Source organism: Rhinatrema bivittatum, chromosome 1, assembly GCF_901001135.1.
Source record: "Rhinatrema bivittatum chromosome 1, aRhiBiv1.1, whole genome shotgun sequence".
Taxonomy (NCBI): domain Eukaryota; kingdom Metazoa; phylum Chordata; class Amphibia; order Gymnophiona; family Rhinatrematidae; genus Rhinatrema; species Rhinatrema bivittatum.
This window is the reverse complement of record NC_042615.1, coordinates 340,904,012-340,922,168: the sequence shown is the minus strand read 5'-3', so window position 1 is coordinate 340,922,168 and position 18,157 is coordinate 340,904,012. Positions and strand designations below refer to the sequence as shown.

Genomic DNA, 18,157 nt, shown 5'->3' with positions numbered 1-18,157 from the left:
GCTGCCATGAACAATGTTTCGCCAAGGTACTCCCTCCCACGCACCTCACCCGAACAGTCATCCCAGAGCTAACAGGCTTGCCACTACAGTACTCAGAGAACGCGGATGTCTTTAGCAAAACAACAGGCAGAGATCTTGCCACCACATCACTCCTACAACTGTCCTATAGACTTGAGTCTACCCACTCTCTGCACCCAAAACCGAGACTATGTGCAAATATATCAAAGAAAATCTGGACAGAGGGTTCATTCATCCTTCATCACTTGCTGGGGCTGGCTTCTTTTTTGTGGGATTAATGCTGTTATCAAGAAGAACCAATACCCTCTCCCACTGATCACCAAGCTCTTTGATCACCTCAGGGGACACAGGTATTTACCAACCTGAATCAGATCCATAAGGGCAATGAATAGAAGATCACTTTTAATACTAGGGTTGGACACTGAATTCTTGGCAATACACTTTGGGTTATGCAATGTCCCCTCGGTCTTTCAGTTTATGGTAAATGATATTTTTCGGGACCTTCTCTAATCTCATGTGGAAGTATATCTGGATGATAACCTGATCTTTTCAAAGTCATTATAGGAACATCGAGCTCATGTAAAACAAGTTCTTCAATGGGCCCATGACTCCCATTTGGCAGGGCATCTTGGCATCCCTCAAACTCTGGAGTTAATTTTCCATCATTTCAGGTGGCCTCAGATGAAATTTGACATGAAACGATAGAGTCTTCCCCTATGTGTGCAATGAACAAGAGTACTCAAACTCGACCGTGGTGGATGCTACAGGTACTGCCAACCCCCAAGGAACCCTGGACCCACTTGGTCACTGACTTTGTCATTGACCTTCCCCTGTCAAGTGGACACACTACTATATGGGTAGTGATGTATCTATTTTCTCAGATGGCCCATTTCATGCCTCTCCCTGGACTTCCTTTGGTGCCTGATTTGGCAAATCTCTTTGTCCAGCACATCTTCTGCCTGCATGGGCTCCCTCTCCACAACCTTTCAGACTGTGGGATACAGTTTACGGCCCATTTTTGGAAAAGCTTGTGCAAGAAGTTTGGGATTACTCTGGATTTACATCAGCCTATCACCCCCAGAACAATAAGAAAACCGAGTGCACATATCAGACCTTGAAGGCTTTCCTAAGAGCCTACGTAAACCAATGCCAGGACAACTGTGTTACAAGCGCAGAGGTGCAGTCATTTCTCGAGGGAGATTGTGAGCCCTTGGATCATGGCGCAGCTCAGGGAGGAGCCCTAAGACACACCGTGAGAGGTAAGCAAGTATGAGCATGGGCAGAGCATGAGCAAGGCTGGACTGAAGACAAGGCAAGGAACTTCAGGAACAGGAACAAGGCAGGCTCAGCCCTCCACACACCAATGAGACCCAGTAACGCAATGCTGGTCTCAAGAGTAGCCCTCCGGCAACTTGATAAACCCTTCCAGACCTGCAGCTTGGGAACGAGAGCATGAGGCCAGACAGAGGCTGAGGGCAGGAACAAGAAGACTCAGACGTACACTTAGGATCCTCGGAGGACTTGGACGTAGTCTCAGGATACTCGGAGGTCTCAGGCAAGGATTCAGGAAAAAGTACTGGGTGAGTGCTGCCACGCAGCGCACCCTACACAGCCGTCCATGGCTGGTTGCGGACCATGCTGAAGGTGAAGCAGACTCCAGGCGAAGCAGTGGAACTTGAAACCAGGACATGACGAAGATTCAGGAGAGGCCTGCACCGGGGCACGCCCTACACAGACGCTGTTGGTTGTCGCTGACCATGCTGAAGCGCAGCAGGTTCTGGCAAAGTCTTAGGCATGGACAGAAGCAGGCCCAAGGAACTCCAAAGACTGGGACAGTATTCTAGACTCAGGATTCAGAAGCTCGGCATTAAAAACAGGAGCCTTCCTGGAGGCTTGCGCTGCTGACGATAAAAAGGCCTTGTACCACAAGGCGCCCTACACAGCCCCCCCATGGGCTGGTCACGGACCACGATGGTGGCACCAGGAAAGGACAGACAAGGAATCTGGGAACTGGACGAAGACCTGAAGATGAGACGGACGGAGTCAGGACGGGAACATCGGACATCTGGAACATCAGGAACATCAGGAATAAGCGTCGAAGGAGCTCCGACGAGGGACGAGACCAGGAACATCAAGACAAAAGAGACCAGGAACATTGAAGACATGGAACGAAGAGCCGTCAAGACACAGGAAGACTACGGAGGACCTGGAATGGAAAGAAGACCACAGATGCTGTGAAGACCAGATCCAAAGGCCCTGAGGAACTGAGGCAGGGCTCTTTTATAGGGCTGATCCAGGCAATGATGGATGATGTCATTGATAAGGGCCATGGGGCTTTTCCCGCCACTGGCCCTTTAAGAGAATAGGTGCGAGCCCGCGCCTATGGAGAACCAGGAGGCAGAAGACTGCAACGGCATCCATGCCTTGTGGGAGGCCAAGCAGAAGGCGGCTCCCTGCCGCGAAGAAGAGAGGAAGTCAGCGGCGGTGTCCTGCTGCAGGAAGAAAGGATCCCGGTGTCTTCCCACCGCGAAGGTCGAGTCATCGGCAGTGGCACTAGGACCGTGGAGGCACCGGCAAGAGGGGCGGCCTCCGGGCCACGCAAAGGGTGGCGACCTGCTGCCGGAGGGAAGGGACTGCCTGCGGCTAGGCCCGCAGGCAGGATCCCAACAAACTGGGCATCTGTACTCCCATGGGCAGAGTTCAGCCACAATAATCATGTAAATAGCTCCACTGGGTCCTAACCCTTTTATGTGGTATTTGGCCATCACCCTCAGACACCTAAGCCTGTCCCGGACTCAGTCACCTGCACTGTGGCTTATTTGATGGGATGCGAACACCAAGACCTTTGTCACTAAATGCACCATCTCTTGGAACAAGCAGCGGAACGTTCCAAGAGGCAGGCATACAAGGAAACGCCACCCAGCATATCCACTCCAGCCTGGGAACCTGGTCTAGCTTAGCACAAATATTCTACACCTAAAAATGCCTTCGCTGAAGTTTGCCCCAAGATTTGTGGGCCCATTTCCTATTGTATGGCAGTTGGGACCTGTGTACTACAAATTCAGGTAGCCCATGTCTCTCCAGATTCATGATGTATTCCACATATCCCTGCTGAAATCAGCTATCTTGTCTAAACCACCCCTCAAGCCCAATGAAGTCACAGTGGAGGAAGACACTCAATACGAGGTTGAAGAGATTTTGGATTCTCAAAAGGTCAAGAACCAAATCTAGTACCTCATTGCATGGAGGAATTTTGGGTCTGAAGAGAATTTCTGGGAGGCAGCCTCAAACCTTCAAGCTCCACAGTTGACATATGAATTCCACAAGAGATTCTCCCAAAAGCCCAAGCCCAGAAGACTCGGAAGGGGGGGTACTGTTATGATATGCGACTCATAGGAAGGCTTTGCAAGCCGCCTCACTTAATCCTGATGCTGCCCGAGGCCTCCCACAGCCAGGATGCCGCTTCAGACTGCTGAAGCCGCTCCTTGCAGCTTGCACGCTGGCATGGCAACTGTGTGCCACCATGTTCCTGCTCCTCCCGGTGCTCCCTCTAGGTGCATGCATACGGCACACATCTATACTTAAAGGGCTCGTGGCAGGAAACTTGGACCCGGTGCCTACTGATGACATCACCCGCTTCCACTATATAAGACTGCTCCAAACAAGCAGCAGATGCCTCAGCAATGGTCTCCTGCATTCACCGTAGGTGTTGCTCCTGCATTCCTGCGTGTTCCTGGTTCCTACCTTGACTTCTCCAGTCTTGCCTGTACTGGTCTGTCCTGGTATCAACCTCTTGCTTTGGACCTGATCATGCTTGCCTACCACCTGAACCTGACCTCTTGCTTTGGACCTGATCATGCTTGCCTACCACCTGAACCTGACCTCTTGTTTTGGACCTGACCATGCTTGCCTACCACCTGAACCTGACCTCTTGTTTTGGACCTGATCATGCTTGCCTACCACCTGAACCTGACCTCTTGTTTTGGACCTGACCATGCTTGCCTACCACCTGAACCTGACCTCTTGTTTTGGACCTGACCATGCTTGCCTACCACCTGAACCTGACCTCTTGTTTTGGACCTGACCATGCTTGCCTACCACCTGAACCTGACCTCTTGTTTTGGACCTGACCATGCTTGCTTGCCGCCTGAACCTGACCTCTTGCTTTGGACCTGACCATGCTTGCTTGCCGCCTGCCCCAACCTTGGTCTATCTCTGGTATCTTCAGTCTGCAGCCTGTCCTGACCCCAGTGTGCCCTTGGACTCTTGTTCTCTCTTCTGCCTTAGGGACCCAACTCAGTCCTGCTGGCTGCCAGAACCCAAGTGCTCAACCTGCGGGGGAGGTTGCAGTCTGTCCTGCTTCAGGGCACATTTGCCAGCTGTCGGCGTAGGCTTCACAGGTTTGCCCATCAAGCTGCTGCAATTACACCACAGCACTAAGGGCTCACTTCCAAGCCGCTCCTCCCATATTTGGTCAGCGCAACCGGATTTTCAAAACTTGTTATTTCTCCAAACAAATGGTGCAGAATGTTGGCTTCAATTTTTTTTAAATTCTAATAATATGCTTGCAACACATTGGATTGTGTAGCTGTCTAGAGTAATGATTTTAAAGTAATAACATTTTTAAAAAATGAATAAAGGTTAGAGCTACAATCATTTCAGATCTCATTAGAGTTAACATACTGCTCACCAGGGTATCTCAGCATAGTACATCTTCCATTTATTTCTGAGCTAACCATTCAGGACTCTTTGCCAACAGCCAATGGTCAAAATATAAAATAAATAAAATAAAGTACTTCTCAATATTTTCTTACCCGTTCTTTTAATAATTTCCCAAACAGCAGCAGCGGTGGCAGGTATCAAACTATACTGATCAAGGCATAAACGCCCAATGTTGATGATATGAAATCCATCTACATCTTTTTCAGGTGCAACAGCATTGCATATGGTCCTCTCATCTATGTGAGCTAAAAAATTGTACAATAATGTTAATTTCTATAGCACTTTTTTCACTATTTAGCATGTATTTTTCAAACAAACAATACATATTTTAAGGAGAATATAAATTGAAAAGACAATTTTCAAAGGGAACTGAGTGTCTGATCACGGAAAAGGCATCTAGATCACAAGGTGAGAAAATTGCTCTGGACACAGTGGCTAAATATAGCTGTGTTTTTTAATTTGAAAAAAAAAAACGGAAACTCTAAGAGGTGTGTTTACATAAGAAGTTGGAAAATATGCATGCATATTTCATTTTTAAATTATCATGCATATTTTCTAGTTTGTAATCTGTCCATATAAACTCTGGTCTTCAGCAACCGCCAAGCTAATTCTCCAATACAGTTGTGTGCAAACGTTTAAGCACCCCTGTTCAAAATGAATCAAAGTGAACAGAAACTGACAAATGGTACACATCTTGCTGCAAATTTTATTACAAAATTGTTTATTGCTGATTTTTACAGATTAAAAATAATAGTAAACATGTCATGTGCAAAACTTTGGACACCGTTCCTGTTCTGGGTCAGGCAGACATCCGAGTTTGCCATCCAGGCAGCTAAACTTTTTCTCCAATCAGTCCTCAAGACAAAGATTCTTTACGTTTGAATGTATTTATTTAACAGGTAAATTTTTCATTATTTACAATTGTTGCAATTCAAATGTGAGCTCCTAGGCAAAGATCTTTGGTAACTGGAGACAGGGTAGCAGGAGGGAGAAGGAGGTCTTTTGTGCTGCAGGAGTTAGTTTATGGTAGAGGTAGGAAGCTTGAGGGATATGAGGCTGATTTAGTCTTCAGACGAAGGCAGTAAGAGAAAAGGTAAAAAACCTGATCGTTTCAGGGAGTTTTACAGAGTGCTGCTGGCTCAGAAGCAAGCATGGGCAAGACTGAAATCTCGTCAAGAGCTGCTAAAGGAAACGCCTTCACAAGCTGGGGGCATGGGACAAGCTCCAATTGCAGCGAGTCTAAGAACCATGTGACACAGGGGGGAGCATGAAAGGCAATCCCTTGAGCCTATAAGGCACCTAGGAAGACTCAAGTTAGATTGAGGGGCATTCAAGCTCTTCCGATAGTGAGAGAAAGTGGAGGGGGGGGGGGGGAGGGAGCTTCTCTTAAGGGCAAAGGCTCCTCTTAAGCTCACAGACTTTTATCATGGGTTACAAAATGTGTTTCAGTATTAAGAATCCTTTAGAAGGGAGGACTGCACTAAACACAGTTAAACTACAATATATATACAGATACAAACATGTACCCACTGCTGGGGACAGAACAGTTCCAGTTGATTTAATTAACTTGTTATGCCTTCAATAAGAACAAGTTTGCTTAGCGTAAACGGTGTTTTCTGTAGATAGCAGATGAATTAGCCATGCTGTCTGGGACGTCCTCCGGCCCTGTAGGTGGCGGAGCTCTCCAAGTAAAGTTCTGAGTCTTGCTGTAGTGTGTGCCTGCTTGGCACCTCCCCCCACCTTCCAGAGTCTCCTCAGTCCGTGATAAAGAAGAGTAGTTGATAGCAAGACTGTCCGGGGAGGTGGGAGGGTCAGCATGGCTAATTCATCTGCTATCTACGGAAAACACCGTTTACGGTAAGCAAACTTGTTCTTTTCACATAGATAAGCAGGATGAATTAGCCATGCTGTCTGGGAGTTCCCAGCTAGCATATTGAGCGATAGCTTCTGGTTAAGTTTGTGATATTTCGTGTGTTCAAGATGCGAAACGAAAAAAAATGCGGATAGTCCTTGGTTATCTAGATGATTCAGAAGGTGCCCACTTCTAGGATCTGTTTGCCCATGGAGACATCCGCTGCTGCAAGTTTGTCCAAATAGTAATGAGCAGTGAAGGTATGAAGTGAGGACCAGGTTGCAGCTTTGCAAATGTCCACTATGGGAATGTCATGTGGGTGGGCTATGGAAGACGCTAAAGCTCGCAACCTGGTGCGTTTTAGGAGAAGAAGTCAAGGATTCTGAACTTCTTTGGTAGCAAAACTGAATACAGTTTGTGATCCAGGATGATAGAGTTCTTTTCGAAACTGGTAACACTGGAGTATTTGGGTTAAAGGAGAGGAAGAATTGCGACGTTCTAGTATCCGAAGCAGTCCTCTGCTTATAGTAAGCCAGTGCTCGTTTGCAATCTAGGGTGTGTAGTTTTCGCTCAGCTTCATTGGTATGAGGCTTTGGGAAATAAGTTGGAAGAGTTATCATTTGATTAAGGGGGAAAGAGGAAACCACCTTGGGTAGGAAGTTAGGATGTATTCGTAAAGTGATCTTATCGTGGTAGAATACTAGATATGGAGAGTAGTAGACTAGTGCTTGAAGTTCACTAACATGTCTTGCCGAAGTAAGCACCACTAGAAAGAGTACCTTCCATGCCAGGTATCTGGGGTGGCAAGTATCCAGGGGTTCAAAAGGTGGCAACATAAGTTGTTCCAGAACAAGGTTTAAATCCCACGGTACAGGCGGTTTTTGTATCGGTGGGCACAGACGCAAGATTCCCTTCATAAATCTGGAAATGAGAGGGTGAGTAGATATTGGTGCGTCATTGTGTAGAGAATGATAAGCTGCTATAGCACTCAGGTGGACTCTGAGGGAGGCTGTAGCTAGACCTTTTTGATACAGAAGGTGAAGATAAGCAAGCAATTTGTTTGGAGGGCAGGTGAATGGATCCATGTTCCTGTCCGAACAACAAGAGGCATAACTAAACCATTTTCTTCTGTAATTTAACCTGGTGGAAGGTTTCCTGGAAGAGATCAGAATATCCTCTAGGTGAGATGGAAGGTCTAGATTTTGAAATAATAGCCTTTCATTCTCCACGCTGTGAGGTTCAGAGAGGAGTGAAGTGGATGTCGAAGGGATCCCCCTTCCTGGGTTAGTTGTTGAGGGCTGTTTCCCAGCGGGAGTGGAGTGTCTATTGATAGACGAATTAGGTATGCATACCATGGTTGGGCCATGCTGGAGCTATTAGAATAAGATCTGCATTGTCCGTAATGTATTTATGTACCATACGAGAAATCAGCGGTATTGGTGGAAAGGCGCACAGTAGGCCCTCTGACCAGTTTATGAGAAACGCATCCTGCGTTAATCTCCGAGCACTTGGCTATATCGTACAGAAGGAAGGTCGGAACTTTGCAGTTACGTTCTGTGGCAAAGAGGTCGATGCGTGGCCAGCCCCAGGTGTGGAATAGCCGTAATGCTACCTTTTGCTGCAGCTCCGATTTGTGGGGATGAAAAATTCTGCTGAGCTTGTCTGCTCTGGTGTTGTTTATGCCTGGTAAGTAGGTGGCTTGCAGGGCAATGGAATTTTTGGATGCCCATTCCAAAATCATAATTGCTTCCTACCATAGGGTCCAGGAACCGGACCCTCCTTTCTTGTTTATATAGAACATGGCCACTTGATTGTCTGTGTGAATCATGACTTTTTCCTCGTAATGTGAGTTGGAAGGCTCGGATAGCATTTCGGATTGCCTGGAGTTCTAGCAGATTTATTTGCTGAGTACTCTCCCATGTGGACCAGAGGCCTTGAGTTTGAAGGCGGGTGAGGTGAGCACCCCATTCCTTTGTCGGGGCATCTGTGGCGAGTATGATATGATGAACTGAGGGTCATAGTGGGGTTCCCACTGTTAGAGTTGTGGGTGCCAGGCACCCAGTCTAAGTCCTGTTTCATGCTGAGCATGATGGAGACAGGAGCAGAGAGGCTGTTGGAGAATTGATTCCATTGAGTCTTTAGACCCCATTGAAGACCACATAGATCGATGCTGCCATATGTCCGAGAAGTGTTAATATTTGTCGAGCCGGAGCAGTGGTCGAGAGTCTTAAGGTTTGAGCGAGAGTTCTCAGTGTCATTGCTCGTATGTTGGGAAGGAAAGCTTTGTCCTTTAAAGTGTCAATATGGGCTCCAATGAATTGCAATGCTTGTGTTGGATGCAGATTTGATTTCTTGTAATTGATCAGCAGTCCCAAATCATCCAAGCATTGAATGGTCGTGAGGAGGTTGGTTGTAGAAGGGATGGGCTGGGTGCTACTAGAAGCCAATCGTCCAGATAAGGAAATATTTGGATGCCCTATCTTCGTAGGTGAGCCACCGCTACCATTAGGCATTTCATGAAAACTCTGGGAGCTGAGGAGAGGCCAAATGGAAGTACCTTGTATTGAAAATGTTGACCCATCGCCGTGAAGCAAAGGTACCGCCAGGAGGCCTTGTGCATCGGTATGTGAGAAAAAGCATCCTTGAGATCTATGGAACACATCCAATCTCTGGGTTGAATAAAGGGTAGGATGGATTTGAGTGATGTCATCTTGAACTTTTCAGTCATCAGGTGCTTGTTGAGTGCTCTGAGATCTAGGATAGGATGGAGTCCTCCTGATTTCTTTGGAATGAGGAAGTATTGGGAATAAAAACCTGTGTGATGGTGTGATACAGGTAGTTTGTGTATGCACTGCTGTTGCAGGAGGTTGCTGATTTCCAGGTGCATTTGCTGAGAATGTACGCCCTCTTTCTTTGTGCGTACCAAGTGTGGCATGGGGGAGAAGATTGGAAATTGAGGAAGTATCCTTCCTTTATTATCTTTAAAACCCAGAGGTCGGTTGTGATGGCAGTCCATGCAGGTAAGAAGTGGAGTAACCTGCCTCCGACGGGAAATGGTAGCGATGGTGTGGGATTTCCTAAAAACCTTGTGAAGGTTTAGGCAGATTTTGGTCCTGAGGAGTCCTGGGTTGTTTTGGAGTCCTCTGATGCTGTCTAGGCAGCTGAGATTGCGAGGTTTGAGGGCGTGCAGTGGAATAATACAAAGGTCGTGAAGGTGGATAAGGCCTAATAGGGCGACGTTGATATTGCGGCTTTCGGTAGCTTGAATAATACCTTCTAGAAGAGGAAAACTCTGATGGAGTAGTTAGCGATTGGACTGCTAACTTCTGCTCCTTTAACTGTGCTACAGTTTCCCGGAACTAGTCGCTGAATAAGTTGTCAGATAAGCATGGGAGGTTCGCTAACTTTTCCTGAACGTCCTCCCTGATTGCACTTGCTCTCAGCCATGCAATTTTCCTTGCTGCGATGGCATTTGCTGTAGACTTTGTGGATGTTTCAAATCCTTCATATACTGTGCGGATTAGATGTCTCAATCCTTTCTCCATGATGGAATTCATCAGGTAAGTGCTGATCAGGAGATCCCTCCTGAAGTTTTGGCTTTAAGGCTTGCAAACACTTGAATAAATACTGTGTGATTGCAAACTGGTGCTGTTGTATTTTGGCGTTAAACAAACCTGATTGGTATGCTTGCTTACTAAAATCATCCATGTATTTATAGTCACGACCAGGAGGGGCGTTAGAATGTAATCTGGATTTACGGGCCTTCTGATTTGCTGACTCCACCACCACGGAAGCGTGAAACAACTGAACATGGGAGTAGTAAGAAGACTGATGCATCCGATATTTTAATTCTGATTTTCTGGATGTTGAGGCTCTTTTCATTAGTGTATCCAGCACTTCATGGGATGGAAGGGCAACTGGTTCTGCTGGAGTCTCAAACACCTTTAGTAAACCAAGAACATCTGCTGTTGGATCTGGCAACTTCCTTGTTTCAATATTCAATGTTAGACCTACTTTCTCAAGAAATTTAGAATACTTGAGGTCTTCAGGAGAAACTGGCTCTGGTTGATCCTCTGGAGGGTCCGATGGGTACCCTGTGGAAGAGCCAGGAGAAGATGATAAAGGTGATTGGTCAGCCGGAGAAGGAGAAGGCGATTCCGGGGCCGTACCAGGGCTGGGGCTTCTTGGAGAAGATCGTGGAGACTCCTGTGGAGGCTCTGGCCTGCGTCCTCCTTGATCCGCGACCGTTGTTAGAAACTGAGCTAATTTTAAGGAGATTTGAGACATTCCTTGGGATGCCAACTCCTCTTGAAGTGGTGCAGTCAGTGGCGAGAGAGAGAGGGAGAGGGAGAGAGAGAGAGCTAAGAGTATTCCTTGTTAATGATGTTCTCACCCGGTACTATCTGACAGAGTATGAACCCAAGACAAATGACACCCCAGATGGGACACCTCAATTATTAGACAAACAAATACTTTTAAGGAGCTCTTTTCTTAAAAAACAAAATAAAATAAGTAAGTAAAAAGGATAAGGTTAATCCCTACACAATGGCTCAAGTATTTAGGGATTGGCCAGCATTCTATGTAGAAGCTACTGAGCAGGACTATCCACTTATAGGAGATGGAGAGAATGTTATTTTTAGAATACAACATGGAGGATGGTGTCCAAGTGAACAGTATTTAACTATTGAAGTACATACCCTTGATACTGTCCAACAGCCTCCTGCCCAACTACTAACACCTATTTGGAGGACTGCTAATGTAGCAATAAATAGACATGATTCGATAAATCAGAGTTGCTTACCTGTAACAGGTATTCTCCCAGGACAGCAGGATGTAGTCCTCACATATGGGTGACGTCAGATGGAGCCCTGTCATGGAACACTTTTGTCAAAGTTTCTAGAACTTTGACTGGCACACTGTGCATGCCCAGCAGGCCATAATCCCTGTGGCCACAGGGGTCTCCCTTCAGACTCGTTTGTAGCAAAAGTTGCGAGCGAAAAGTAAAATAAGAAAACGTTTTTGGATCCAACTCCGTGGGGTGGCAGGTGGGTTTTGTGAGGACTACATCCTGTTGTCCTGGGAGAACACCTGTTACAGGTAAGATATTCTGCTTTCTCCCAGGACAAGCAGGATGGTAGTCCTCAGATATGGGTGAATAGCGAGCTACAGGATGCCTGAGTAAAGTGAACCAAAAACATCTGACGTGCAACAGGCACAACAACAGGTGTGGTTTTGGGTATGAGGACAGCCTAAATTTCACAGTGGGTCACAGGAAGGAAGTTGGGTTCTTAAATTGGAAACAAATTACGCAGGACATACTGGCCGAAGATGGAATCCTGTCTGCCAGCCTTGTCGAGATAGTAATGAGCTGCAAAGGTGTGGAGTTAGCTCCATGTGGCAGCTCTGCAGATGTCACCAAGAGGTACAGAATGGAGGTACGCTACTGACGTTGCCATGGTTCTTACTGAATGCACTTTCACACATCCCTGTAGCAGAAGGCCTGCTTGTTGGTAGCAGAAGGTGATGCAGTCTGCCAGCCAGGTGGAGAGGGTCTGCTTGCCCACAGGAACTCCGAGTTTGGTTTTATTGAAGGAGACAAACAGTTGGTGGACTTCCTATGGGCTGAGGTGAGTTCCAAATAAAAAGCAAGTGCACGTTTACAGTCCAAGGAATGCAGTGCCTGCTCACCTGGGTGTGAGTGAGGTTTTGGAAAAAAGGTAGGAAATATTATAGATTGATTTAAGTGGAAATCAGACACTACCTTTGGCAGAAATTTAGGGTGAGTGCGGGGTACCACACGATCGTGGAGAAATTTTGTGTAAGGTGGGTAGGTTACCAGCACCTGTAGCTCACCAACTCTGCGAGCCGATGTTAAAGCAAGTAGAAAGAGCACTTTCCAAGTGAGATGACGTTGCTTGCAGGAGTGTAGAGGCTCAAACGGAGGTCCCAAGCCAGAACCAGAGGACGTAGTGAAGGCTTCAGTTGGAGCAAGCCTCTCATAAAGTGCCCTACAAGGGGTTGCGCCGAGATTGGGGCATCTCCTACAACTTTGTCATAAGTGGCTATGCACTGAGAGGTACCAGAGGTAGTCCAGAAACCTTGTTGTGGGGAAGGAAAAGGGATCTATTTCCCTCATCGTGCACCACAAGGAGAATCTTTTCCACTTGGAACGATAAGATTTCCTAGCAGAAGGCTTTCGTGAAGCTATGAGTACTTGAGACACATTGTCTGAAAGGTTATGGGATTGTAGTATCAACCTTTCAATATTCATGCTGTCAGAGACAGGGAGTGGAGGTTGGGATGATGCAGAAGCCCATTGTTCTGCATTATGAGAGTTGGATCTGAGCCCAGGCGAATTGGTTGCTGGACTGAGAGGTCGCTTGGATGGGAAACCAAACCTGTTGTGGCCAGTGAAGGGCTATGAGGATCATTGTGCCCCGGTCCTGCCGTAATTTCACGAGAGTCTTGCTTGCTTATTTATTTATTTGATGAGTTTTATATACCGTTATTCGGTAGAGCCATCATAACGGTTTACAAAGTGAATATTATTTTCTTAACAGTATTGAAACATTATAACAGAATGAGCATATATAGAAATAAGCAAGTCAGGTCAAATAACTATTCTTGGGTTGGAAGTGGAGGGAAGCAAGTTTGGTTGGAGATTAGAGTTGAGAGTTCATTTGATGGTTGGTATGGTCAGTTGATAGTGGGTCAGTGAAGAATTTGCGGAAGAAAAAAGTTTTTAGGTCTTTTTTGATCGTTTTTATGTTGTGCTGAGTTCTCAAGTCTTCAGGTAGTGTGTTCCAGAGTTTGGGGGATGCGAATGAGAAGGCTCTTTCTCTTGTTGTTGTCAGATGTGCATCTTTTATGGTAGGGATGTTTAAGTAACTTGAGTTATTGGAGCGTAGGTTTCTAGAGGGTTTTTGATGAGTTATGTTAAGCGTGTTTAGGCCTTGGTCATCTTTGTTTAAAATTTTGTGAATGATGGTCATTGCTTTGTAGGCAATACGTGCAGTAATAGGAAGCCAGTGAAGCGATGTTAATATGGGCATTATGTGGTCATTTCTTTTTGTTCCTGTTAGGACTCTGGCTGCTGAGTTTTGTAATATTTGTAGATGTTTGAGGGTTGAAAAGGGTATTCCTACTAGTAAGGAGTTGCAATAGTCGAATGTGGAAAAAATGAGTAGTTGCAGGACTGTTCTGAAATCGTCTGGGTTGAGAAATGGTTTCAGATGTCTTAGGGTTAAGAGTCTGTGGTATCCTTCTTTGGTTTTATTTGATATGTGGTTCTTAAAAGAGAGATCTTTATCAATGATGACTCTGAGGTTCCTGGTGTGGTTGGTGGGGATTATAGATATAATGTGTTTGTCTGGAATTGTCAGGGGTGGTGGCGCTGGATTCTGTTTTTTGTCCCTGAGAATTATTTCAGTTTTGTCAAAATTGATTATTAGCTTCAAAGAATTTAGGAGATGGTTGATTGAAACCATTAGATCTGAGGTTTTCTTGTAGGTGTCTTCGATAGAGTAATGTATGGGAATTAGAAGCTGAATGTCATCAGCATATAGGAAATGTATGATTTTGTGCTCTTCAAGTAGTTGGCAGATGGGGAGAAGGTAAATGTTGAAAAGGGTGGCAGATAAAGCAGATCCTTGAGGGACTCCAGTGTTAAGGTTGATCATTTTTGATGGCTTGTTTTTGATTAATACTTGGTATGTACGGTCAGATAGGTAGGAGGAGAACCATTGTAGGGTTGTCCCAGTTAAACCAATTTGAGTTAGTTGTTCCAATATGGGTGGAAGTAGAGGGTAGGCATATAGAAAACACATTGCCCATGAGTGGGTGAAGGCATCTCGTGGTGGTGTGTTGTGGCTGCGGTGTAGAGAGTAGAAATTGTCCACTTTGCGGTTGTGGATTGACGCAAAGTCGTCTATGTGCAAGCTGGTGCACTGGTAGAAAATTCTATGTGCAGGCTGGTGCACTGGTAGAAAATTCTGTTCGCTACATTGGGATCCAGGGACCATTCGTGGGGGTGAAAGGTCCGGCTGAGATTGTCCACCATCACATTGTCCACATCTGCCAGGTAGGTTGCTCTCAGTAACATGGAATGGGAGAGAGCCCAGGCCCATATCTGCGCCGCGTCTTGGCACAGCAGGTAACAGCCTGAGCCCCCTTGTTTGTTGAGATACCACATCGCTACCTGGTTGTCTGTTGGAATTAGGATTACCTTGTTGGACAGGCAATCCCGAAAAGCGAAGAGGGCATAACGAATCGCCTGGAGCTCCAGAAAATTTATCTGGTGCTTTGCTTCTGCTGTGGTCCAGGTTCCCTGGGTTTGGAGGTTGTTGACATGGCCTCCCCAACCCAGGTTGGAGGCATCAGTTAAATTAATTTGAGGTTCCAGAGGTTGGAAGGGTAATCCTATCTGAAGACTGGACTCCTGTATCCACTACACTAGTAAGACAAAGCTGGCTGGTGATGTGGACAATGTGGGACAGATGTTGATGTGATTGGGACCACTGGGACTTTAAAGTCCATTGAGTAACTTTCATGGCCAGTCGAGCTATTGGGGTAACATGAACCGTGGACGCCATGTGACTTAGCAAGGTTAGTAGGTGACGAGCTGTGGTAGTTCGGCAAGTCTGTACGGTTTTGGCCAAGTTTGATAATGTGCGTGCTCAGTACTTTGGGAGGAACGCTTTGGCTTGGACGGTGTTTAGATCTGCTCCGATGAACGAGAGGCTGCGTGATGGAGTCAGATGTGACTTGGGATAGTTTATGAGAAACCCCAAGGATTGTAGTAGGTTGATGGTAAAATGGAGGGCGTGAAGTACTACCTCCTTGGATGGACCTCTGAACAGCCAATCGACTGTCACATGTATGATTTTTTACCTGCCATTGAGAGACTGTATGTGTGCACCTGGTGCAAAGAGCTCCTGTCTCTCAGAGAAAGAGTCTGATCTCTGAAGGCTAGTGTGACAGACCTGGAGGAGCTGAGGCAGACAGAGAGGTATATAGATAACTTTCAAGGACATAGTAGCCAAGTCCCAACTCCAGTCTGGCAGGCCTGGTGCTGCCTTGGAGAAGAAAGGTCTCATGATCGAAAAGCATCAACCTGGTGCTGCAGGAAAAGATCCTGTAGCAAGGACCAGCTCTCCAGGTGATGCATTGTCCTCTTACACCTAGGATGTGTCACCCAGGGCTACTGCCCAGGATGGAAGGGTTAGGTCAACCATCACAGGTGGTGATTCGATTATTAGGAATGTATATAGCTGGGTGACTGGTGGGCATGAGGATCACCTGGCAACATGCCTAGCTGGTGCAAAGGTGACAGATTTCACAAGTCATCTAGATAGGATTTAAGACTGCTGGGGAGGTGCCGGTTGTCATGGTACATATGGGCACCAACGACATAGGAAAATGTGGGAGGGAGTTTCTGGAAGCCAAACTTAGGCGCTTAGGTCGAATGCTGAAAACTAGATCCTCCAGGGTAGCATTCTCTTAAATGCTCCCTGTTCCTCGCACAGGTCCCCAGAAGCAATCAAGTTTCTCAGTTCGTTCTACAACAACGTGAGTTACTCAACTTTTCTCAAATTTTTCAAGCTCAATTAACTGATATTTCTTCGAGAGTTGATTCCTGGGAGATCAAAGAACCAGTTTTGCAGAAATTTGTTGAAACTGTTTCATTAGGTCATACCTATATACAGAATATGTTCACCACCAAAGGATAAGATACAATTATTAAACTATTTTTGTACTTAAAACTGATACAGATAGAAATGGACATGATTTATCACACCCACCAACTAACAATGATCATACAACTATGTTACTGTAACTTGATGGCATCTGTATAGTTGATATAATTTAATACATTTAGCAACATTAATTTATGTGCCTTATTGTAAACCGTTGTGATGGTATATATCTTAACAATGGTATAGAAAAGATTTTAAATTAAATTAAAATTAAAATTTAGAAAATGTTATTCGATATTGTAATATCAAGGTAATTAACTTTCCTAAGAAAAATGTTATAAACCTGTGGAAATGTTACACAAATATTTCCTGAAAAATCTATTAAGGAAAGTTTGCTTTCTCCTATTTCAAAAGCTTATTATGTTCTCACAAATCAAAAGGCTGTTCAAGTAGACATGGTTTAATGGGACACAGCCAGCATGGATTTACACAAGGGAAGTCTTGCCTCCCAAATCTCCTAAATTTTTATGAAGGTGTGAACAAACATGTGGACAAAGGTGAACCAGTAGATGTGGTGTATTTGGATTTTCAGATGAAGCTCTAAAAAATCCATCATGAGAGGCTTCTAAGAAAATTACAAAGTCATGGGATAGGAGGCGATATCCTTTTGTGGACTGCAAACTGTTTAAAAGACAGGAAACAGAGTAGGATTAAATGGTCTGTTTTCACAGTGGAAAAAGGTAACAGTGGAGTGCCTCAGGGATCTGTACTAGGACTGTTGCTTTTTAATCTACCTTATAAATGGGCTCTGACCGACGGCCCGCAAATGCGCAGTAGCGAGCAGCTCTACTGCGCATGCGCGGGCGAGCACGTCGGTCAGAGCGGAGCTAAGATGGCGCTGGGAGGAGCAGCAGCAGCGGATCGGCGGCGACGATATCGGGCGGACCAGCGGCGGTATGCGAGTGTTAGGCGGGCCGAGCTACAATAGGTGAGAGGAGTGACGGCGGAAGCGATATCAGGAGGAAATGTGGCGGCGGTGGCTTGGAGTAGCTGGGGAGGGATCCCCAGAGACCTCCCGTCTCCATGAGCAGGCCATGCTGAAGAGCATAAGAGGGAGAGGAAAGGGGGTGGGGATTGAGAGTGGGTGGGGAATGACTGAGGGAATGGGAGGGAGAATGAGGGGGAGGGAGAATGAGGGGGAGGGGGGGAGGGAGAATGAGAGGTGAGGGTGAGAGTGAGGGGGAGGTGAGTGAGGGGAAGAAGTGGGAAAGAGAATGAGGGGGCGGTGAGAGTGAGGGGAGGGAGTGGGAGGGAGAATGAGGGGGGAGGTGAGTGAGGGGAGGGAGGGGGAGGTGAGAGTGAGGGAAGGGGAGGGAGAATGAGAGGGGAGGTGAGAGTGAGGGAAGGGGAGGGAGTGGGAGAGAGAATGATGGGGGAGGTGAGAATGAGGGAAGGGGGGGAGGTGAGAGTGAGGGAAGGGAGTTTGAGTGGGGGCAGGGGAGGGAAGGGGGGTGAGTGACCGAGAGGGAGGAGGATGAGTGACTGGGGTGAATGAGCGAGGGGAAGGGGGAGTGAGGGAAAAGAAGTGTAGACGAGTGCAGTGTCCGAAAACGGACCAAAATGTTTTTTTAATGTAGCCCGTTTTAACGGGTTTAACGGCTTGATTATTTATAAATGATCTGGAAAGGGGCACGACAAGTAAGGAGCTTAAATTTGCGGATGACACAAAATTATTCAGAGTAGTTAAATCTCAAGCAGATCATGATAAATTGCTGGAGGACCTTGGGAGACTGAAAGATTGGGCATTTAAAAGGCAGATGAAATTTAATGTGCACAAGTGCAAGGTAATGCATATAGGGAAAAATAACCC

The 18,157-nt window shown here is 46.2% G+C and overlaps 1 protein-coding gene across 1 annotated transcript in view; it reads right to left on the bottom strand.

Moving 5' to 3' along the window:
- The window catches only part of MTHFD2L (methylenetetrahydrofolate dehydrogenase (NADP+ dependent) 2 like), a 342,461-nt gene that overhangs the window by 292,009 nt on the left and 32,295 nt on the right, over nt 1–18,157 (bottom strand). Inside the window, exon 4 of the mRNA XM_029598931.1 lies at nt 4,833–4,985. Coding sequence (XP_029454791.1) covers nt 4,833–4,985 — 153 coding nt within the window. The remainder of the gene's footprint in view (nt 1–4,832; nt 4,986–18,157) is intronic.